A 24,134-nucleotide genomic window follows, 5' to 3' on the forward strand; every position below is an offset into this window, starting at 1 on the left:
AGTCCCGAGTGTCAGACACTTTTTTCGGATCATGCATTGGCTTACATAAGGTCATCACTTAATTCCTATAGTTATGTAATGTGAGCTGTGCTATATGGGTTATGAGTATCAAATTAAAAACGAAGTATTAATTGTAGCCAGAAGGTAACAATGCAAACTATAAAAAGTTACGTAATAGTATTAACTGTAATTTCATTTTCCTATAAAGGTATGCAGATAGACGGACGGACGGACGGACGGACAGACAGATATTTAGATAGATAGATAGATAGATAGATGCCGTATAATACGTATGTCTGACTATCCTTTTTTTAAAGGACGGCCATGTCTGTACATTTTCACGCTGGGGTCCTTGGTGTCGAAAAAGCCTGAAAAGGTTCTGCTCCGTTTATCGACCTTTATCCCACCAACAGGTAAAGATTCAACCAGTCATCAGTCCCGTAAACACGGCCATTCTCTGCACTGTGACCTACGCGTAAACCATCGGCCTTCGCCCGTGATTTACAAAAGATCTTATTGACAGTTGTGTAATATTTTAGTATTCCACACGTGATTCAATTGGGCTGTGCCTTAACATAGGACACTAGGGGCACTTTGGTGTAGGAGACCCCTCCCTCTTTCAGTACTTGCAAATCCATACCGGAGGTATAGCAGTGAGCCTTCGCCATGTGCATGCGGTCCACATGGCCAACGCTTCCTCGTTGTACCAAATGGTCTGAAAGTTGAAAAAAAGAAAAGAAAAGAAAAAAAAAACAAGTGGCGTGGCAGTACTCATCTCGCCCCCTCAATATTATTTTGTGTGATAATGGGCAAGCCGGGCCTGCTGTTGGACTTTGAGTTGTGGATCGGGCAGGGCATGGCTCCTCTCTAGTTGGAAAAGATGGATGCCGTCATGTGGATTGGAGTACGTGTCATTCCCATATTGCGCGAGGGCCCAAAGAGCGGCACAGGGCCCTCCCTATTCAAGATTTTTGAAATTAAATGTGTTCAGTATGCAATTTTAACAATACAGTGCAACATCATTTATGAATGGCCCCACCCCCTTTTCCTCCTACTGTGTCATCAGTACAGCGCACTTAACAGCCGTGCGCACAAGCCCCCGCAATATCAGCGTCTCCCTGCTATGGGCGTGCGTGAGCGCACTGCCGTTTTACTATCCCTCTACCGACCAATGAGAATCGAGGGTTTGCAGAGAAAGGCACACGAATGTGATTCTAGTAAAGATACACTGGGTTCTCACGGAATCCCTTTACGCACATAGCTCGCCAGGTTTTTTCCCAACACCAATCCACTCTTCCCCTCCTTTTTTCTCCACTCCCCTCTGCTGTCCCCACCCCAGATTCCCGTGCAATTTTCCCCAATCCCAAACACTTAATTGAGCAATTGGGATTCCTCACGTGTGGGCTGATTTGTAGTTTGAACACGTGGCTCATTCAAAAAAGCCGGAATAGCAGAGGATTTTTTTTTCTCCCCCCTTCTTCTTCTTCTTCTTCTTCTTATTCTAGGCTCTAGACTTAGAGGCGGGCGCCAGCCTTACCGTGTGTGACATTCTCTGTCTCTTTGCCAAGGGGTTTGGAGGAAGACACAAAGTAGTTTCTCCTCCTTTTCACCCAGCCCGCCATCGTTTGGAGACACGAGATTAATAATTGAGCATTTATTTATTGCGCGATAGAGACAGAGGGGCGAGGGAGCGCAAACGCACTGTGAGGCTGCCAGTTTAAATCTATCTGTGGCTTGAACGACCGGGAAGCACGCCACAGCCACTCCGTAGTAGTAAAGGCGATTTAGGCTACTCCAAACACTGCACATCCGTGAGAGCAAATAACTATCTCTCCCTCAGCGTAAAGATTGTCCCTTTTCGGCGCAGAACATGAATAAGCTATACATTGGCAACGTGAGCGCAGAAGCGAGCGAGGAGGACTTCGAAACTATCTTTGAGCAGTGGAAGATTCCGCACAGTGGTCCATTTCTTGTCAAAACTGGCTATGCGTTTGTGGATTGCCCGGACGAGAAGGCTGCAATGAAGGCCATCGATGTTCTTTCAGGTGAGGAAATGTTGGGCGAAAAAAATAAAAAGTGGTGTTTGAAAGGACGCTCGAACTGCTTGCAATTGTGTGAAGATTGCCTTTACTTCAGGGCCCTTATGAGAAATGCATGTAGTCCTGTAGGGTGGGGGTGTATCCAAGCATTTCTTTCTCTCACACAACCTTTACTTGGCCTTTTGACACTGTGGGCTCAGACAAATAGCTGCCCAGGGTTTGAGTGAAATTCTGTTCTTGTAATTTCACTGAGTGTAGCTTGATAAAATGGTCGAGTAAACACAATCATGAGGATGAGAATACCAAGGCTTTCCTAATGCAGGTTGTGTGCCGTTCAGGGCAGTGGGTCGCATAGACAGCGGGCTGTGGACGCCGTGAAGTGTGCCTTATTGTGGGCTCTATCACACAGTCCACTTTGGCACGAATAGGGGCACAGGCCGTAGTGGGTTGTTGCTTTTACCAGTTTCAATTTGAACTTGCACTCTTAGCCCAGTTTCAAGGCATGGGCCTTCTCCAGTGGCCACAACTCGCTATATTGTGAAGCCATTTCGCCCATGCTGACACACCAGGTGGTTTAATTGTGTTGGTCAAATGTAGGCCAACTAACTGAGCCCCACGACCACTTGCTTTTGTATATTATTCGCTTCGTCTCATGGCTTGTTGTTAAATTCAAGTTAAGCCTGTTCACACGGGACACGTAACAATTTAAGCTAAACTCGTGTAATTTTTTTTACGAATTGAGCTAATGTCTGGCTCATTTGTGTCCTCGTGCTATTAGTGACTCGCACGTTCAGCAATTTTGTGTTGCTAATATCACACTATGCTGAAAATATCCAGGACGCTGCCATGTCTGCATATGCCTGTTTAGATTTTAGCACACTGCAAAAAAAAAAAAAAAGAAAAGAAAAAAGAAATAAAAAAAAAAACCCATAGTAAACACTGACCCTAAATACATTTGCAAGAGCGAGAAAGGAGGCCTATTTGGGGAGGGGGGGGTCAAAGGACAAATTAAATTAAAATAGTTGTATTTTGTTTTCTAGGTAAAGTTGAACTTCATGGGAAACTTCTGGAAGTGGAGCACTCGGTCCCTAAACGTCAAAGGTAGGTCGAGTTTTATTATATAGTGCTTGGTTCAACTCGTGGGAGCTCCAGTGTGTGTGTGTGTGTGTGTGTTTTTTTTTTCCTCCCCCTGTACTCTAGCCATTTTCTACAAGAAGCCTTTTATTTGTTATTTCAAGATATAGTGCAGGAAATGTAGGTGTAGGTTGCTATTGAGCATTAATTCAGTTGTGTAAGCATTTTAATTTTGGTTAAATGAGGTGTCTTATTATTATTATTATTTTTTAACTCTGAATGCTCTGGGGTCAAATGAAAGGGGCGTATGGTGGTGTTGGTGTACTCCCTCCTCTCGCCATGAGTGTGGGGTGCTCCTAAAACCGTCGTGTCTTTGGGTTTAACTAGCACATGCCTGTATTTAGTCGCTCACACACCTACTAGTATTTTTTGTATACGTACAGCACTTGATATTATTTGAGCTCCAACCTCGGGGCGATTAGTAAAGCCCGAGTGTGCTGGCTGAAATGTGTGCAGAGTGAGTGCAGGCTGCATTTGAGGCGTACAGGCCTTGTGGAGTCGTCCATTTGAGAAGGATCTGCCCGTCATTCTCCCTGCCTGCCCTGCGCTTCCGCCCTCCTCTGCACATTGTGCTGCTGTTGCATGAGATGGACTCCCAAACGCGAGTGGAATGGGAGGTTTGGGGCCCAAGTCGCGGAAAACCTTAGTTTCAGAGTTAGACCCTCGTAGCCACCCTGCACTGTTGTGTTTCAGTGAACGATTTCCATAAAGTGTACTGTAAATAATATTTGTGCTGTCTGCGTAATCTGTGTTGAGGGCGTAAAATACTGGAGCTTTTTTGGCTTTGTGTGCGTATTTTTTGGTGGTGACGCAATTAGGTCACAATTAACAGTGTTGTTGAATTAAAAGAAAATGGCTTTTTGCTCGTTAATTGGCGTAATGATTTTCAACAGGCGTTATACTTAATACGCACGGTGTGATTTCTTTAAAGTTTGAATTATCTGCTGTTTTTACGCAAAAGCAACAAGCCACGTTTGAAATCAGAGAGTCGAGGTGAAACGTGTAGGCTTTTAAAGTGTTCAACGTGGCTTAAATTAATTTAGAAAGTGCTTGGAAGTGAAAACGGAGCAAGCAGGGAATTTTTGACATCTTAACGTGAATTGTGTTGTCCACCTGAGCGTCACAGAAGCGTTCCCTGGCAGCTGGTAGGCTGCTGGTCTAAATTGTAGTTTGGATAAATAAACCAGGTGAGCTACGTGGGCAATTTTGCGTCAGATCTTTAGACCTTCCTCCCCAAATTTTCCTGATCACGAAAAACTGGTGACGTTGCTCTGTCTTTTGGTGCAGTCTGCTGTGTTGGCCATGGCGGCAACAGAGTCGAGTTTCAGCCACTCTTCAAAAAAGTAAAACGTGCCCTCCCTTTACAACATGGAACACAGCGGTAGTCAATGGGAACAGTATTCTGAGTATAGACTACACATACACACTTGTACACTGGGGCCCCTCTTTGCATTCCAGCCTGCAAATATCAGCTGGGGGCTTGGCCAATCACCATGGCTTAACCTTTGAACCCCTCAGGAAGGGGAAGTGCTATGGCAGACAGGGATCAAGGTGGGTTTGCTGCACTTTGGGGTTCATAAAGATAACAGTGCACAGGGTGACCTGCTAGGGAGTGTGGCTTCTCACATTGGCCAAATTACATCATGTAATTAAAGATTTTGATGTGCATTCCTCTGAATTTGTCATGGTTGTGACAAAAAGCCCACTAAAATGATCTCCACTGCATTAGCTAAACATCTGCTGCGTTCAACAGTCACTCCTGAAAATATACTGTATGCATTAACAACAACATAACACAACAGAATTCAGTTAATTGAAAACATCTTGTCCACAGATGCATTGTATTCTTGTCACGGTTATTAAATCTTTATCTTATGGACATATACATTTCACCTTGCCTAACTTGTGAAAACGTTATGTGCTGGGCTTTTTTTTTTCCTTTCTTTTTTTTTTTTTTTTTTTTAAATCTGGCATTTAAAGATCACACCCACACGTTCTTGACAATGTCTTGTTGCTTTGATTAATTAATTTTTTTTTTTATTCTGAGAAAACATGTAAATTGTTCAGTAGGATATCAAACATTAATCAGAATCTTACAGGTGTATCTACATTTAAAACAGCCATATTTTCCACAATAGACATAAGTTTAAATTATGTTTTAACTTTTGACCTTGTTTTTTTCATTTTTCATTTTTATTTTATTGTTTCATAAAAGTAGACTGAATGGCATGTTAGTGCAACTGGGCCAGATAAAATATATTTTTGCCAACAGTTACTAATTGAACTTTTTTTTTTATTAAGTTCATTCAATATTTAATTTGATCCTTACATAAGCCAAACTGAGTTGCAGCAGTGTCATTATTGTGTACACTCTGACTGAACTTCTGGGGTCAGATTATGCTCCACTTGTTGGATAAATTCAGCTAAATAAGAGTGTTGCTTGCCCCATCTCCACATGTACATACCCGCTTAGTCACGTGTACAGGAAGAAAGAAAATGGCATGGCTATAGGAGGGGTGGCCTCAAGTGTGTGTGTGTGTGTGTGTGCGGGTGTGTGTGAGCGGGTGTGTGAGAGAGAAGGGGACATTAAACACACTTTGTTCAAAGATGTACAGCTTAGGTTTTTTTTTTTTACAGCATATATAGTGTGGCAATTGTACTCCCTCAGTGGTGTAAAGTTTCAGCTCTTTTGCCTTGTTTTTTTTTTTTTTTTTTTATTGTGTTTTTTTTTCCTTTATAAACCAAGCAGTAAAAAAACATGTATAAATTGAGACAGTAGTGTAGATCGTATCAGCGTTTTGTAGAAATGGCTCCTGGCTCTTATTACAAGAATTCTGGGTCATGGGGTCACTGTGGGGCCCCACCTGCAAAAACGGGGATTTGGGACGGAGACTTGGGGTGCCAGAGAATTATGAATGTGGCCCCTTGTTTTACCCAGACTGCAGGCAAAGGTTCCTTAACTCTCCCTCCTACTAGGCTCAAATCAGAATGGCATTGTATTTTTTGCTTTCTCTTTTAAATATATATAAAAACGTATGTTGTGTGTGAAGTGGGGAGGTAAAGACGCAAATGTGTAACAGTCTTCACAGGAGTTGAGTCATTTCTAACTGTTGATATTCAACTCACTGGAATTCTCTGTGGGAATTCCAAACCAATCTATCCAAACGCAAGTGTTGAGTGTAGCTTATTGGGTGCACAGTGTGCATATAAGGCCTGTGAGAGGGCAGCGGAAACCAGACTGTGTGGAGTTCAGTCATTCAGAACCTCTGCATACTGAATAGTCAATGGCTGTGGATGGGCCTTGAGCACAGATCATGTGTGCACCACTCCGTCTGTGGTGGTGTTGACGTAGAGGGCTTCAGTATGGAAGGGCGATTAAGAAATGGGAGATGAACACAGGTGTGGTGCAGTGTCATGGTGCTTGACTTGTGAATCCTTTTGTGGCTTATACAGACGCATGTGCATACTTGCATACGTGTCTATACACCCACTTGTGTGCAGAATCTCTGCGGTACAGGCCCATAGGTCTCAGCTGGGTGGCGAAGGAAGGGGGTGGGGGAGCAGGGTGGACATGTAGAGTGTTGGTCCATTTTAAAAGTAAATAAGGAGCCTGGCCTCCTCTTGGCCATCACATGACGAGCCAACCCCAGTCACTCCTGGCCCTCCCCTCCTTCCCTCCCCCTCCCACTTTTAACCCCGCTCTACATGTTCCTGTCAGTGGACTTGTCCGTGTCCATGGCAACAGGGCCCCACCCCCACAGGGCAGAGAGGGCCCTTGTTACTCTTGCCTGAAACAGGGCTAGCCCCCCCCCAATACCACACCCCCCAACACCACACCCCACTCTCACACACCTCCCCCCTCCCCAATTCAAAGGCTGTGACCAGGGAATGTATACCTCCCCCAACCCCCACCCCACCCCACCCCATACCCTGGCTGACTTCTTCTGTGTGCTGTGTGGAGCTATAGGTTAATCCGACTGGAAGTGCCTGGTGCATTTGCACATTTCGCATGGCGTTCCCGCCGCAATGCAGAGCATACAGAATGTGCGGGGAGAGGGGGCCGGATCAGCCAGGAATGGCACACTGGGCCGGAAAGGGCTGGAATTCCTCTTGGAAGTTATTTGGGAATTTTCTTTACAATTTGCCCATTTAGAATTAGGTAGTTTCCTAATGTCTCAAATTAAATATGTTGTTGAACTGCTGTTAGCTGGATTACGGTCGCAGTGGCTAAGCTGAGGAATTTCAACTACTGCGGCCCTTGTTGCACATGTGCAGTTCGTTTTACTGCCCAGATAAGCCTGTGTGTAAATTTATTTTTTTTTTTTTAAATTAAATTTTGTTACATATCCTGTTTTCTTGAATCTGAGTTCATGGTGTTTATAAATCCTGCATGTTGTAAAGTGTTATCATCAGCACAGCAGATTACAAAAGAACCATTAGCAGTGGAGCAGTTTGTCCAAGTAGATGAGCTGCATTTAAACGCCATTTAACAGCTCAGTGAAGCTTGAGGAAAAAGAGCAAGATGTGTGCAGTGTAGCTCTTTACCTTTAAACTTTTTACACACAAGACAGAAAATGGAGTCTACACACAATAAAGCCTGAATTAGCTGCACATGCTGCTTATGTATCAAATATGTGCAGAGAGAGCGTAAGGCTGGTGTGGAAATAGGCTGGGGTCAGGATTTGTGATTTCACATTGTGTGTCTGTGTGTGTTTTCATGCTTCACCTCCCAGCCATATGTACATTTTGGTCCTTTAGGTTTGTGTGTGTCAACAAACAGTGGACTTTGGAGTGGACTGCACTTTTCTCACTTTTTAATTTTTTTTTTTTAATACAACATCCACAGGCGGACACTTGTGAAACTCTGACTCATTGATCCACAAGTTCCATTGTTGTCTGCATGACCTCCGCACATAGCCACTAGACTCATACTGCTGTACGCAAAATGCACAAAACATAGGAACCTTGATTCTAAAAGGATAAATTAGGAATTTCTGTCCAGGCTGCTTCTTGTGACGGAGATCACAGCAGCACCATTGTAGCTAAAAGGCTTCTGCTGTATGCATGAACGAGCACACAATTTTAAATCTTCTTATTTTAGTATGACGCGGCATGTGGAGGTTCCCTTTGGTTTCTGTTTGGCACTCGCACCAACACCCCCTTCCCCCTTTTTGATAACAACAGCTGGATGCTCCTGGATAAGTGTCTATTTTGGTTGAAAAGAGTGGGCTTGAGCCTAGCAGTGGCTGAAACCTCATGATGCAATGCTACAGGGCACATACTTGACTCGAAGTGTGTAGACAAGACATTTGGATAGCGTATCTTCGCCTTTTCAATTATTTTCTTTTTTCCCCCCCTCTGCTCTCTTCTTGATGCTTCTTACTACTCCTTTCTCCCTCTTCACCGTCCTGTTTCTCTTCCCTATCTCGTTCTTCGCACACCGTGTGACACAATTGGTGAATTGGGAGAAAGGGTGTGGTGTGTTTTAGCTTGATTTAAATTTTGAGCACCCTCAACTCCAATTTAGGCCACCCAGTGGTGATTCCAAATCGCCCCTCTGCCCACTCGTTACTCCTTCACTTCCTCCCACGTTTTACCCAGGTTGTCTCGGTGCACCTGCTGAGTTTGGAATGGAATTAAAGCAGAAATCACATTTGCAGCTTCTCTACCTTAGAATGTCTCTTGATATGGCAGAGGGAATGAATGACAACCTGCTTTATTATATATATATATATATATTTATTTATTTATTTTTTAAATAAAATACATTTTCCGTAATTTGTGTCATTGTGCCCTTGGTGTTTTCTGCAGCTAACCGTCTTTCTTCTTTCTTCTCTCCCATCTCTCTTCCCATCTACCTTCATCAATTTCTTCTTTTCTCTTCCTCCTCCTTTATCCATCCCCCACCCTCTTCCTCCCTTGTTCTCTCTCCAGGAGCTGTAAGCTGCAGATCAGGAACATCCCGCCTCATATGCAGTGGGAGGTGAGTGCTAACAGGCTGCTAACTGCTTCCAGGGCGGGGCACCATGGGGGCAGCCCAACTGGGCTCTCACTTAGGGGCCTCTGGAGTCACCTTGCCTCCCTTTGGGTTTCAATTGAGCATGCGCTTGATGATTCGTTTCAAGATGGTTGCAGCTCAGACCAGTGGGTAGAATTGCAGTTGGTAGAAATTATTGTTAATGTCACTGGGAGTTTGACATTGAAGCTTGCGGTGTTTGAGTTTTAACAGTTTACCACCACAGGAGCATGGGAAGGGCAGGATAGGTGGGGAGGTTCAGCTATACAAAGATGTTGGAAAAATGTTAAGGGGTTGTGTAGAGTGTCTGGATGACTTGGCTGGCTCACACCTGAGATGAAACTAAAAGCAAATCACATGATTGTAGCGTTATAGTCCTCCTAAGGCATGTCCTTAAAGTGTAAGAGCTGGTTGTTGATCCGACTTAATTCTTTAGAGTCTTTTGACTTAATTGTCCTGTCATACTGTCTGCATCATAGATGACGTGTGTGTTTGAACGTCTTTTCACATCATGTTTTATGGAGAAAAAAAAAAAAGTGAAAAATCTCTCATGTGGAAATGAGGTAAAAATAAACCAAGGGTATTGTCTGAGGGGTTGTGCAACATTCATGCAACAAGGGGCTTGACCTGGCCAGCCCAAGTGTGTGCGTCCTTATATGGTTTATGGGACATCTCTATTTGAATTTTTTTCTAGAAAGTCAATTTACTTATTTCATACTTTGTGTGTTGTAGTTTTCTTGGTGTTTGGTGTGTACGGCAAGTCTGGAAATGAAATGCTTTGAATTTAAGATGTGTGTGTATCAGTGTTTCCTTGACACAGAAGGTGGACAAAATAAAATCAGCGCTAGTACAATTTAATGCAATCCATTAGGTTGTCTCTGTGATAAATACTACACTTTTAAAGCTCATGATATCGTTGTTTTGAGTGTATCAGTGTGGTGTTGATTCAACTGAACTGAAAATCAAGGACATAGTTGGACATAGATGTTGAACGCGTTATAAGGTATTTTTATTGTTAATTTATAGCTAAATAGCACTTAAAATCGTCATAAAATGACAAAAGCCATAAATGCCACCACAAACTCCCTCTTAAATTATCATACTAGCATGAATACTCTTGACATGATCAACATAATACAGCAGTGTGAACTCAGAAAAAGTGCTTGTTACAGGGTTATTGTGCTGAATCATATTAAACTGTACAAGTGTTGTTTTTACGTCCATTATGTTGTGTCACATCCATGCACAAAAAGCTTACAGAGAGGTCCCATGTTAAGAAAAAAAAAAAACACAATTTATGACTTGCTCTTTGTCCCCTCCAAAATGACAGTTCCACACGAAACTGTTCCAACAAAGATAACTTTATAAACTGCATTATTTACCTTTGATCTTGGATTAGGATCCTGGACGTGAATTTAGGCAAAAATTCATTCACAAATCTTTAGTGGCAGAATCTTCAGAAAACCACATTTTGAATTGACTATGTAAAACTGTCCTCAGTTGCGTAAGTAGTAGGTCACTGGATGTTCTTGTAGCAGGTTTCTACAGTGGATTTTAGACAGGGCTGAAGCAGTAAAACTGACACTCAAGGTCAGTGTTAAATCTGAAATGCAGTCCACTTGTTTTGTGTTCCTGAAAGGGTTAACAGACTAAAAGCTGTCATGTAAAAATGAATAATATCTATAGAAATAGTGAGCTGTAACATGGTCAGATTTCAAGGCCACTGTCTGATTAGTGAAAAACGAATGTCAGTGTTGAGCAACAGTCGTGTGTGTGTGTGTGTGTTTTTTTGTGTGTGTGCATTGCATGTCTTTCATTCTCTGCATGTGATAAGCGTTTAATTTAAAACTCCTTGGTATTCAATGACTACATACTAATCTGCTGGGCGTACGTAGATTTTTCTGGACTTAAATTTGTCAGACAAGTTTAAAGGGGTGAAATTACACTGAAGCTTTTTTCTTTTTAAATCATTTGTGTGAGTGAGACTTCAGATCCCGTTGTTAACTTGCATGTGGAATCTCGTGTCAGTAACACATCTTTACGTGACTCTTTTTTTTTTTTTTTCTTCTCTCCCTCTGCAGAGGTTTAGCAGTGATAGCGTGTGCTTGTAGTGTTGTTCAGTTTAATTTTCTGCTCCATAAAGACTATGGAAGCCTAATGAGAATTTTCTTACTGAACTGCACCATTGTTCAGTATTATTCTAAACTGTAACATTATAAGTTTAATACATGGCTTTAGATTTCAGCCTGATTCACTCACTGTGATCAAATGGCTACGGACAGGCTCAGTGTTTTGTAATGGTGGGCTCGCTTTGCCTACGCATGTCCTTCAACTGCAGCTTAGATCCACCCATGTTCCTAGTATGTAGAGAGCGAGCTGTTTGCTTTCTCAAAAGGTGACATGGAGGTTTCTCTCCCTCAGAGGGGGAGGGGTTAGAAGAATGGAGGAACAGAAGAGAATGGGATCTTTTGATGCAAAGGCCTTGTATGTATCTTATCAGGTAGATAAGACAATGGGTCATGCTGTGTGTATAGCCTTACAGCGAAAGAATAGTAGCGAGAGTAGTGGTGTGTTCACAAGCTGTAGTGGGTGGGTGGGCCTGGACTGTTTCCCCTTCCCTTCCATGTGCGCCGATTCACAGAATGTGTAGCATGAACTCGTACCCCTCCCCCAGCCACTGCTTCCTGCTGGAATGTACCCCACCCTTTCCTGAATGGCCTGGATTCCCATTGGCCAGCCTCGGTAGATGAACAGGCAGAGCAGCCAGCCAGCAGCCAGCAACTCTTGGCTGCAGGGAACTCATATCGGTGCTGGAGCAGCCAATGATGGGGAGTGGAGATGGCAGGGAGGCGGGAGGTTGCTCGGTTGGTGGGTTGGTGGAGTGGGGGGGCAGGGACGCAGTCTTGTTGGCTAGAAAGTGGGGTTGAGCTCTTGGGGGTGTGGCCTTGGGTTCGACTGAGCATGGTCAGAGGTCTTAGCTTAGCTTAGAACCCTCGCTCCCCCTCTCGCCCACATTTGATCACATCTATGAATCGAAATCCTTTGGTCTCCAGTTTTGGGCAGGTGGCCAGTTTGGTGTGGCTTTCTTTTGGATGCATTTTATATTTTTTGCTATTTGCCTTTTTATATGTATGATTTCAGCATGCAGGGATTAAAAAAAAAATCTAGTTAATAATTTTGACAATACATTAAAAAAAAACTAAACAAAACAGATCCACCAAGCAAAAGCAACAATACCTTTATGGGTGTGTTTGTTTAGTTTTGTTTTTAAATGGTCATCAGTTTTTTTTCCTTAAATCACACATATTGTTAGATGCATTACTGTGCTTGTAAATGTAACATTGTTAGTTTTTTTTTTTTTTTTTTTTAAATAAAAATAATTGTTTACATGGGTGCCTCTAAAATAAAGACCTTTTTAAATTGTTATAAAACTCGCTCAGGACCTTGGGCTCCATGCAAGTGCCCCAAAGGGGGAGTCATAATTTGAGGTGGACAGGCTTTTACAAGAAGGCAGCAAATTTATCCACGTAACTCAGCATTGAACTCTGGGGTTCAGAATTAATGGAGTGTGTCCTGGCAGTGAGCTGGGCTGGTTCCCATAGAAGAGCTTCTGCTCACTAACAGGTTCTGGTCAAAGCCTTCAAAGTCTCTGAGTAATCATGGCCTTTCTTTCTCTTTCTCTCAGGTTTTGGATAGTATGCTTGCTCAGTATGGTGCAGTAGAGAGCTGTGAACAAGGTAAATACGGACTCTTGTTTAAGCTTTGTGTTGCAAGACTGGTTAAAATGTAGTTCCACCACCTCGCTTCAACACACTCCTTTTTGCTGAATTCACAACTGCTGTGCCATATTTTATTACAGCTGTACAAGCTTGTTTTTCTTGGTTTATTAAAAAAAAAATCTGTCATTGTTGAATTTCCAGAGTAGTTAATTTGTAATTGTTTGCATGTATAAGAGGCCCACAGTGGTAAATTATGTCACTGCTATTGAATGAGTGTGAATTGACGCTGCTGTATGTGTGTGTTCCCACAGTTAACACTGACACAGAGACTGCAGTAGTCAATGTTCGATATGCAGCCAAGGACCAGGCGAGGCTGTGAGTACACTTGCACACACATACGCTCACACATGCAGTGTATTCACTTCGCTGACCTCCAGCTCATCTGTCTTGGTGTTTCTGTCATGAATCTGCACAAGTTTTTCACTTTACCCAGCATTCTCTAGTAAATTACATCAACTTCCTCTGTCTTAGCATTCATACAGTGCACCTGATTTCCTCTTTCCAAAAGCCAGTCCAGTTTAATTTGACATGCAATGATGATGGGAAGGAGGGAGGGGGGGTGGGGGGGGTGGGGGGGTGGGAGGGAGTGTGTGTTGGTTGGAGAAGGAGGGGGTTAATTTAGCAATCTGGTGCCCCCTGGTGTACATGAATCATACTACAATGCTTCTCTCCGCACGAGTGGTTGTAGAAGTCTCCAGGCATAATTGATTGTTTCACTTCAAATCTAAATCCTTAAGGCTAACAAGGTAGACATGTGTTAAGTGCTAATGCTGCCTTGAGGTTACAGTGAATTTCCTCTAGCTCAAGAAAAGTGATGATTGGTCAGTGCCCCACAGTTTGTTGGACCTGTTAGAGTTGGAGTTCCAGTCTTCTGGCCATCGCTTGTGTGCATCACCTGAGAAACTGTTTCTGTTTGGCCTGGGGCCTTGTGATTTTGTTTTTATGTCCCCATTCCTTGGATTCTGCCTCTGATAAGAGGATGGGAAAGAAACCAAACCTGAAGTTTTATGTTGGTAGCATGAACAGAAAATTGTTTGGCAGCTAAGCCAGAGTTTTTTTTTTTTTCTCCACTCCATGACTGCTGTCTAAAAACCTTCCTGTGTTAAATCATACCCCACTCGCTGGGAATCAAGAGTTTTATGTAGAGACTGACATCTCTTTATGTTCTCCAGGGCGATGGAGAAGCTGAATGGATCTATGATGGAGAACTATGCCTTGAAAGTGTCCTATATCCCAGATGAGACGGCTGCACCAGAGGGTCCTTCAGCAGGGGGCAGGAGAGGCTTTAATGCACGTGGACCCCCTCGTTCCAGCTCTCCAGGTCTGGGCGCGCGGCCTAAAGTGCAGTCAGACATCCCGCTGCGCGTGCTGGTTCCAACGCAGTTTGTAGGCGCGATTATCGGCAAGGAGGGTGCCACGATCCGCAACATCACCAAACAGACCCACTCAAAGTACGTACACAGAGGTCAGGAATTATACTGAGCATTGCAAATGAGCTATGTCGTTTCCTTTGCTTATACGATTCATCTCCATCATTAAAAACAACAAAAAAATTTGAATTGTCTTTCCTTTACTCCAGGATTGATATCCATAGGAAAGAAAATGCAGGTGCAGCAGAGAAGCCCATAACAATTCACTCCACCCCTGAAGGTTGTTCGAACGCTTGCAGAACAATCATGGAAATCATGCAGAAGGAAGCCCTCGACACAAAGTTGTAAGTTTTTGCCAAAATAAAAGTGACAGTATGTGCTGTAGTTCAGCTCGGTTGTTACAATTTTTGACATGTCACCTATAAGCTTGTGAAAGACCAGAGGTACAGTTATTTTGTTGAACAAACCCTTGACCTAATCAGATTTACAATGATATAATGGGCTTATTTAAAATTCTTAAGCTCTATCTCAAAATGTCAAAATTTACTTTGACAGCTTGTGCATCGAACCATAATTTAAAATGCTGGTAGTTCACAACATGCACACAAATGAACATACTGGTAGAAGAGGTTTAATTTGAACGTTTAGTTGCTGTGAATGAGCATTTAAACTGACATCCTCTCTGTCTTGTGTAGTACTGAGGAGATCCCACTGAAGATCCTTGCACACAACAACTTTGTAGGAAGATTAATAGGGAAGGAAGGACGCAACCTCAAGAAAATCGAGCAGGACACGGGGACCAAGATCACAATCTCACCGTAAGAGTGTTTGACATGTTCTCTAAGTTCACTGGTGGCTCTTTTTAATGAGTACTATTTGTGGTCCTTGCAGCCCATTCATAAAAGTAGCACTTAGGACACTATGCATTTTTAATGCTGCAGGATTTGCTGTGCTGTCATAATTTATACTCTGGCACAATAGTTTTCATTCTGTCCCCATCCCCTCCTCATTGCTTTGTCCAGTCTCCAGGACCTGACACTGTACAACCCAGAGCGGACCATCACAGTGAAGGGCTCCATCGAGGCGTGCTCAAGAGCTGAAGAGGAGGTGATGAAGAAGATCAGGGAATCCTATGAGAGTGATATGGCTGCTATGAACGTAAGTCTTTTTATCACTTTATTCTGCAAGGAAAAGTACGGCTCCTTCATTTGGGAAATGTGAATTAATTCTCTACTAAAGGTCTGTTCTAGTGGAAAGTTTTCATTGACTTAATTGCTTTTAAAAGTAACGTCTGCGACAGTAGATGTTTACTGTGACTGAGTTTACTTAAAAACATGCTACTAGATAACCCAAACGGTTCTTAAGAAGAAAATCAGATAGTGGTGATAATGGTGTTTACATACACAGCAGTGATCTGGAAACACTGCTGCCATAGCAGCACTTTCATATCCTGAATTGTTGTCTTATAAATACACACAGTTAAAGATTCTCAAACAGTGACTTTCCTTCCCCAGGTTTATATTGTGTTAAACAGCTTCCTTATAATGCTGTAATCTAAAGGGGTTTTTTTTTTTTCCTAGAAAATTCAGATATTGGGGACTGAAAACCAGGAATATTCAGATTAATTAAATTCAATGTCAGTAACTACACTTCCGTCTCAGCATTTGGCAGTAAGCTTAGAGTGGCTGCTTTGAACTCAGGGGGATGTGAGAACTGTCCCTGGAAAATGAAGCTTATTACACAGTGTGCATGTTGTTTATCAGGTGGACATAATAAGTTGATCGCTTTGAGATTTTATACAGAAAATGCACTCGGAAATAGATACATCAAGAGTCTGGATGGATAGGCTCATAATTTGATATATTTTGCCTGTCTGGGTCTTCTAAACATCCCTAGTAAAATCAAGCTGTTCTGAGATTGCTAATGATGTGTATCCTTTAGTTCTGTCCACAGTCGCCCACTTAGGTGTTAAACAAATTTGATGCCAGTCTTCTGGGGAGTTTTCCCACCCCTGGCTGTTCAAAAATATCCTCTATGTGAATAAGGTTAGTTACCAGTAGAGATGACCTCAGCATGTGTAATAAACCAGCTCCCCCTTTCCCAACCTCCCCTGTTTAAGATCTTAGGTGGTATTATATGCTGTTCCTTTAAAACCTCAGGCTAAGGATATAGGAACAGGAATGCTAGAGTATGACATCTCTCTAATTTATATTAGCATGACGTCTCTTCAGACACTTTCAAACTGTACATGTACTGTTATATACATTGCTACCTAGCAATACTGTGTATTACACACCTGAAAACACTGTGTAACCTTAGAAAACGTCAGACGTTATGATTTGCATTTTTTCCTTTCACTTTGTGATGTGGCTTTCTGTAAAAACTTAACAGATTAGTGGTGCTGATGAACAAGCGTACAACTTGAGATGTGTAATCGTGTTAATAAAAATGTTCCCATTTCTTTCCAGCTCCAGTCCAACCTGATTCCGGGCTTGAATCTGAACGCTTTGGGTTTGTTCCCTAGTGGAGCACCAGGCATGGGTCCCTCCATGTCCAGTGTGCCACCTCCTGGAGCCCACGGTGGATGCTCATCATTTGGAGTAAGTGACAGTCTCCATGTCAAATACTGTACAGCCATTTACCCTGTACACTGTCATTATAAACCCTGGCTGTGTTTTTCATCTTGCTACAACTCTTCAGTCAGGATAGTGACAACGACAGTATATTAAAAGAGAAGCAGACATTTAGTCTTTAGCGACTCAGTTCCTTGTTTCTTTTTTTTTTCCTTTAGTGCAGTCCTTATGGGGGTGAGGGGCCATTTTGGGCTTCTATGCCGTCGGCGAGCAGCCAGCCCTTTGCTGTAAGTCACCCGTCCCAAAGTGCTTTGCACGGCTTGTGGCTGCTCGCTGCGGGAATAGGGGTCAGAGTTTGCTACATCCAAGTTCTTCTCCAGCTGCTCATCGATCTTTAGGCAAGCTCTAGTTGATGTGCAGTTAACCTGGTGGGTAGGGTGGGGGCACGAGTCCTGGAGGGCAACAGTACCTTGGCTAGCAGTCATAGTTTATATCCACTTCACCAGATGTTTTACAGTGTTATTTCTGCCAAATATGAAGACTTTGTTGTTGTTTGGGAAGGTGCATGTTGTTTTTCAAGCAGCCAGTAAAACACCCTCAGCACTGAAAGCCCTTCTCCAGAATCTGGAAGCAGCCAAAGCAAGTTGTTGGCATGCCCCTCAGCTGATATATTTACCGGAATATTGGGCTCCATCCAAAATCAACAGTGCTACTTGTTGTTCCTCTTTGACGATGTAAACACCTCCCCCTCCCAGAGCTCAAGTCAGTCACACACCCTGCTAACACAAGTGACGTGCTGTAGCAGTTTGAAACAAGGCATCTGTAAATAATCATCTGTGGTTGGACATTTTTCCATCTTTGAGTAGAATGAGCTTCTTATCAAGGCGCCGCTGTCGACATGATTGTCGTTCAGGTGGAATTACTAAACTGATGCATGAGGGAAACTCGGATTGTGGGTTTTGAATGCCGTGGAATGGAAGTGGCCACTTGCTAAATAGTGTAAATAATTACCTAACACTGTTTGATGTGAGCAGTGTAAAACAAACTTAAAAACTCTGTTGTTTTGGGAACATGCACTGTGCTTAACACCAGGTGGTGTTACGGAGTCGGACATGACAATAGCGTCCACATTTGATTTCCTGCAGGACAGATATGCCCCTTCTGACCAACTGGTAATTTCAAGTGAAGGACATGAGCTCCCATGTAGCTTAAAGAATTTATTCAGCTTCTGGTAGATCAATTGTCTGCACATCGGCAGCTGGAGCTGAGCCTGCAGTGGTCTGCAGTTAGTTGTCTGTGTGATCATCTCCTGGTCACAACAGTACTAATGTGTTTACACCCAGCAGGGACACCCAGAGTCGGAGACGGTTCACCTGTTCATCCCTGCGCTTGCAGTGGGAGCCATTATCGGAAAACAGGGTCAACACATCAAACAGCTGTCACACTTTGCTGGAGCCTCAATCAAGGTGAGTGACGGACAGCTGGTCAAGTTCTGAATCTTAATGATAACGTGTCGATGCCGGTTGCCTTCCTGTTGTCACTTGACTGATAGGAAGAGGAAGTATAAGTGAAGGTTGCTGTTTTTTTAATGCTGGCTGTCTGGCCTCCTTCAGATTGCCCCTGCAGAAGGAATGGACGCCAAACAGAGGATGGTCATCATCGTTGGACCGCCAGAGGCTCAGTTTAAGGTGCTGTAACTTCACAGTTGCATAACACATAAAACACTGCTGGGAGAAATAAAAGAATGAAGCCACATATTAAATTTGATGGTAGAAGCTGTTGGGTAGGTCTGTTAGTGGCTCTTTACAGCCAGCACAGAAATACGTTTTCCTAAGGCTGCTTTTTTTTTTCCTAGAAAAATGTTCAGCATGAGTAATCTGTACTCTAACCTGTCCGGCTACAGGCTCAGTGTCGCATCTTCGGCAAACTGAAGGAAGAGAATTTCTTTGGACCTAAGGAAGAGGTGAAACTGGAGGCTCACATCAAGGTTCCCTCCTTTGCTGCTGGACGAGTCATCGGGAAGGGTGGAAAAACTGTAAACAAAACAAACCTTTTTTTTCCCCCCCAAATCTAACTTGACACTAACATGAATTTTGTCAAATTTTACAAATGTAAAATTATTCTGTAATGTATTAGTGATATTATCCACATCTTCACTCTCAAGCTGTTTGTTTCAATGTCTCTGTGTCTGTAGGTGAATGAGCTGCAGAACCTGACGTGTGCAGAAGTAGTAGTGCCCAGGGACCAGACGCCTGACGAGAATGACCAGGTCATAGTCAAGATTAGTGGACACTTCTTTGCATGCCAGGTGGGTCTTCTGTAAAGAAATCATAGCTGTGCTTCAGGAAGGAAAAAAGCCCTGGATCTCATTTCCCGGAGGCACATGTTTAGGAAATTGTTTTTCAGTCTCTGTTTAATTAAATAAAGGTCATTACAGTGAGGTACCTTTTGCATAAACACATAACTGGGTGTTTCATCGCAGCCATGCAAACATCCATTAGCTGTTTTTAACAACAAGGGCTGGTCTGCTGATATCCAGAAGGAACTGATCTTATGAGAATCCAGCTTATTTGAATATTGAGTTTAATTCAAGAAGGTCTTGCTTATGGCGTCCATAATTGTCCACTGCATGCAGAGAAGAACATGGACTGACTATATGGCATCACTTGCGGATGTCACGGGATCCTTGATGGACTCCTAATTAGATTACACCGTGCTGTGATCTGACCATTTTCTCCATGTCGTCTAGCTGGCCCAGAGGAAGATTCAGGAGATTCTGGCACAGGTGAGGAGGCAGCAGCAGCCCAAGCCCACATCTGGAGCCCAACCTCCACTGCCCCGCAGGAAGTAAAGGTCCAGAGGACCTGGAGGAATGGTGACTGAATCTGCCAGAAGACTCGACAGATGGACAGATGCAGCAGAGTCCAGGGGGAGAAGAAGACAAGGGGTCGTCACGCTCATCTCAGGGGTCAAAGGTTATCACCAACCAAACATCCACCCCTCCTTGTCTTACTTGATGAACTATCAAGTGTGGCTGAAAAGAGACCCTACGCCTCTTAACCTCCACCCACCTCACCTCTCTGCATCTCTGAGAATGTACTTCTGAGGGCTCCCAACAACGTCACCTGCCCTCACATGTACACACCCCTCGACCGCTCTCCTCCTCCCCCCACGGGTGTGTTTAAATAAAATGTTTTTTTTTCCCCTTTTTTCTTTTTTTTTTTTTTTTTACACTAGAAACACAAAGAAGAAATAAGGATCCCCCTCCTGTCACCTCCTTGGTGTGGTACTTCAAACCTGACAAGATGTTTTGGTTGACTTCAGATTTAGTTGACACTTGTTTTTTTTTTTTCTTTCTTTTTTTTTGATAGAGTTTAATTGGTTGATGAAGCTTTCTCATGAGTTTTCTGTGGAAAGGAAAAAGGCATTGCTATCAAGGTCCTGGTCGGACCTACAGAGAGGTTTATTTGGGGGGAGGGTTGGCTCAGATCGGGTGGGCCATGTTTAGGGGAAAGATTCTTGTTTCAGGACAGGACCCCTGAGAGGGTGGATTATATTGGGCGTCCTGCCCTTGTAATGATAGTGGCATTTTATAAATTCGGATGCATTTTATAGATAGACCTATATACATAGATGAATATATATTTAGAGGTGAGGGCAGCGCCATGACTGACACTTAGGGAAACGGTGCCGAACTGCTGCTGCCCAGGAAAACCAATTTAATATGCATTTTACTTAACTACCTCAGGATCTAGTACCTCAGAAGAGAAAAAATGATTATATATATATGAAAAATGTTCCTTTCTTTTTTTATTTTGCTTTTGTGGTATTTTGTATACTTTATAAAGCTGATAGTCTTTGAACATTTTTATTTTTTTAAGAAAATTTAAAATTTGGTCAGCTGCCAACTGACCTTGCTTTCAACTCTGGTGCTTTAGGTGGCATTGTACATGAGTATGTGTGACTTAAGATGACCTTGTACATAAAGTCTATTTGTACATAGCAGTGCCGGAGCAAGAGTTGGCGCCCCCTCAGCTGGCGGCTGACAGGAGTATCGAGAGAAAATCGCCTCAGTTTTTCCCCTGAGGGTCCACCATCTTCTGAAAAAAGTACAAAACAACTAAGACATGCAAATAATGCCAACCGTACATAATTGCAGCAATGCCATTTAGTTTAGGGATTGACATTGTTATTGGTAATGGTACTTTAATTTGTCACAAAAAAAATTTCCTTTTCGCCTTCCTATGAGGGCTGTGGTCAGGACTCTACTGGGTGGACTGTAATGGTCCTCTCTGTATGTGCCCTAGAGTCAGCAGAGCGTCTGTTTGTTGTCTGTTCTGTTCCCAGGCCATCTGCCACCTTCTTGACGAAAGTGTCTTAGCAAGGTCCAAGCCCGACTAGGTTTATTTTCATAGAGCAAGCTTTGTCAGTTTGGAGTGGCCCTTGTAGCCAGGCCATCAAGTCAATGTTAACGTCGTTCACTGCATGGTGAGGGTAGGGGGAGTCACACTGATAGATGCATTTTTTTTTTTTCTTTTGCGCTTTAGGAAAATAAATGATTTAAACAAATGACATTTCTCTGTAACCCACACAAATGTAACTTGATGTTTCAATTTGTTGTTGATACAGAGAAGACAAGCTAGAGAAGGCACACAAAGTACTGAATGAACCCTGACTGGGGGTAAGAATAGAGGAAAGGAATCCAAAACTTAAATATACAATTTATTTCATTTGTCTCTTCATGCCGAATGTAAATATGTTGATTGTGGTAAAAGTGCTTGAGTGTATCCATGCTTCCACAGTAGAACGCCGTCTACCTCAGCTGAGGGGGTGGGGGGATGTTGTGGCACTAGGCACCCCACCCTACCCCCACTGAGCGCCAGCGCGCACTGATACCTCAGCCCCCCCCCCCCCCCCCCTCCCCGAACACTTCTTTTGACATGGGCGCGCCATCCTAACACCGCGCTTAACTGAGGGGCACAAGTGATACTTAAAATTATCCCCGACACCTCCCGATTCCCTGCTTCCTTCCTGCCAAGCCACCCTCCCCACCCCCTCTTTCCCCCTCCTCCGCAGTTTGTTTTGATCTACCTCTTTAGACACATATTTGAAGTAGAGGCATTCTTCTATTTGTTAGAATTTAGCCCCCCCCCCCCCTTTACGCCTCCCCATGCTTCCCCGGATATGAATGAGAACTTAAAACTAAAATCATGTACTCTTTAGAATTGAGAGAATAATTGAAAGTGATCAGAAAAAAGTATTTTCTTTTGCCAGTGTTTTATATATACTCTTTTTGGCTTAATTGAAATCCTCAAATGATGGTTATTTCTTTCTGCTTTCTGTTTTTGGTGGTGTGGCTTACAAGTATTTGAACTTTTGCTTGGGTTTATTTTTTTTGTGAAAAAGGTCAAATCACGTGTTTGATTTTGCATTCAATAGTTAAATCGAGAAAATACAGTTCTTAAAAGGGCCTGCCTTTTTGTTTCTAATTTGTAAGACTTCAAAATAGATACAAGTCCTGTCTTTTTTTTCCCTTTTGTCTTTCACAGTTGCTACACTCACTCGCTGATTTGGTAGCTATTTTCTTCTGTTAGCATTTCTTGGCTGTGTAACGTGGAACATCCTCTTGGTGTGGGACAGATTTTTGAGGGACTGGGTCTCGGAGTTTTTCTTTTTTTCTTTTTCTTTTTTTTTTTTTTTTTTTTTTGAAAAGTGATCTAACTTCAGCATGATATTCCCTCCTCCCCCTCTCTGCAACCATGCTTGTGCCCCTTCACCTCCCTCTCACACACAGCTCCACTTGTCAAATGCCTCTGAATAAAAAAAAAAAAAAAAAAAAAAAGTAATTAAAATTTGGTTGAGTTCATCCTTCGTTTTTGGGGAAAAAAGGCTTTCCAAAGGTGCTCAAAAATTATTACTCTTGGGTACATCAGTGGGGTTTCAGTGTTGTTCTTACTGCATCTGTATACTATCAGTGCTCATTCTTGGACACATTTCCAAACTCTGTAGCAGTGTGCTTCTAGAAATCAGGGGTGTCCAAACTGTTCCACAAAGGGCCGGTGTGGCTGCAGGTTTTTGTTCCAACCAATGAAGAGCACACAGTTTGACCAATCAACTGTCTGAAGACTGAGATCAGTTGATTAAATGAGTTAAGTCTGGTGTGCTGCTGCTTGGTTGGAACACAAACCTGCAGCCACACGGCCCTTTGTGGAACAGTTTGGACACCTCTGCCTTACATTTTGGAGCCTAACACTGTACTTGAAAAGCTAATGCAACTGGAGTTCTTTTATATTGTGCACCATGGTTTCTGATATCTCAATTGGTGTGAATGTCATACAAAGGCATACTGCTTTACAGCACAATGGAAATGGAAAATAACTTGTTTAAAAAACATGTGACATGTATATAATAACATGTTTAATCGTTAGTTACACCAGAAGGAAGGAGAAGTAGCAACTTCCCTTTGAGTGGGTGTAGAGCTGATGGGAAGTTGCTGATTTTGAGAAACCGTTTCGTTCTTGTTAAAACTTGTGTTAAAACTTACATTTTTGTTGATTGGCAGTATTTTCTAGTCATGGCTGTATCCAAAAAACCATACTAGGTACTAACTGTATACGATGCATTGCATATTGTTTATAATATGCTTTCTTTGCTGCTTCTATAGAATATACTTTACTGTTTTATTCTAACAGAAAACTGTGCCATGCAAAGGAACTGACTTAGCAGAAAATAACACAGCTAGTTAAAACTCAGAGACCGCTAAATGTTTTCCAAGAATTTAATAGTTCTGTTTTGTTTTCTGAGCTGTTCCTGGAGCTGTTTGACAAAAATTTCAAAAATTAGTTTAAAAAAAAGAAAGAAATGGAGGAGCTTTCCAAAGCCTGAAAAAAAAAATTATATATATAATATTTATATATATTTTTTTTTCAGGCTTTGGAAAGCTCCTCCATTTCTTTATTTCCTGCATTGTATTCTGAGAGAATACTTCACATCACAAGTACTCTCAATTTTTTTTTGTGTTCTTTATTTTGTCAATTTTCCAGTGCAAACACACCATGTACTGAAGACCTGCTTAGAATTAACATGTAATATGGATTTGAGCCACAGCTAATGTTTTGCAGCACATCTATGATGTGATCACAAGAATACAGGAGATGGTATATATCAATATGTGTATTGTGGAGGATATAAAACATTCTGATCAGTTAGGCTACAGGGAGGTT

At 42.6% G+C, this 24,134-nt stretch overlaps 1 protein-coding gene across 3 annotated transcripts; it reads left to right on the forward strand.

The window, feature by feature from the left end:
* Window positions 1-1,539: 1,539 nt before the first annotated feature.
* igf2bp3 (insulin-like growth factor 2 mRNA binding protein 3) lies at window positions 1,540-22,829 on the forward strand. Of its 3 annotated transcripts, XM_041053832.1 has the most exons (16): window positions 1,540-2,045; window positions 3,080-3,140; window positions 9,108-9,156; window positions 12,875-12,926; window positions 13,220-13,283; window positions 14,141-14,419; window positions 14,548-14,682; window positions 15,034-15,156; window positions 15,361-15,496; window positions 16,807-16,938; window positions 17,130-17,198; window positions 18,258-18,377; window positions 18,525-18,599; window positions 18,815-18,946; window positions 19,106-19,219; window positions 19,661-22,829. In XM_041053832.1, exons 1-16 carry the CDS (start codon window positions 1,871-1,873, stop codon window positions 19,760-19,762), a joined length of 1,818 nt encoding a protein of 605 aa, XP_040909766.1. In that variant the 5' UTR covers window positions 1,540-1,870; the 3' UTR covers window positions 19,763-22,829. The 3 variants fall into 3 exon arrangements, with proteins under 3 accessions (XP_040909766.1, XP_040909767.1, XP_040909768.1); XM_041053833.1 differs by lacking the exon at window positions 17,130-17,198 and having other exon boundaries at window positions 18,255-18,377; XM_041053834.1 differs by lacking the exon at window positions 17,130-17,198.
* Window positions 22,830-24,134: the final 1,305 nt, after the last annotated feature.

The sequence above is a fragment of the Toxotes jaculatrix genome, chromosome 13 (genome assembly GCF_017976425.1).
Source record: "Toxotes jaculatrix isolate fToxJac2 chromosome 13, fToxJac2.pri, whole genome shotgun sequence".
NCBI classification, from domain to species: Eukaryota; Metazoa; Chordata; class Actinopteri; family Toxotidae; genus Toxotes; species Toxotes jaculatrix.

Excerpts from the sequence above, each read along its gene's own strand:
- igf2bp3 (XM_041053832.1), top strand. The coding sequence starts at position 1,871 with ATGAATAAGCTATACATTGGCAACGTGAGCGCAGAAGCGAGCGAGGAG. Across the intron at positions 2,046-3,079 it reads GGCCATCGATGTTCTTTCAG|GTAAAGTTGAACTTCATGGG; the intron begins GTGAGGAAATGT and ends TTTGTTTTCTAG. Across the intron at positions 3,141-9,107 it reads TCGGTCCCTAAACGTCAAAG|GAGCTGTAAGCTGCAGATCA; the intron begins GTAGGTCGAGTT and ends TTCTCTCTCCAG.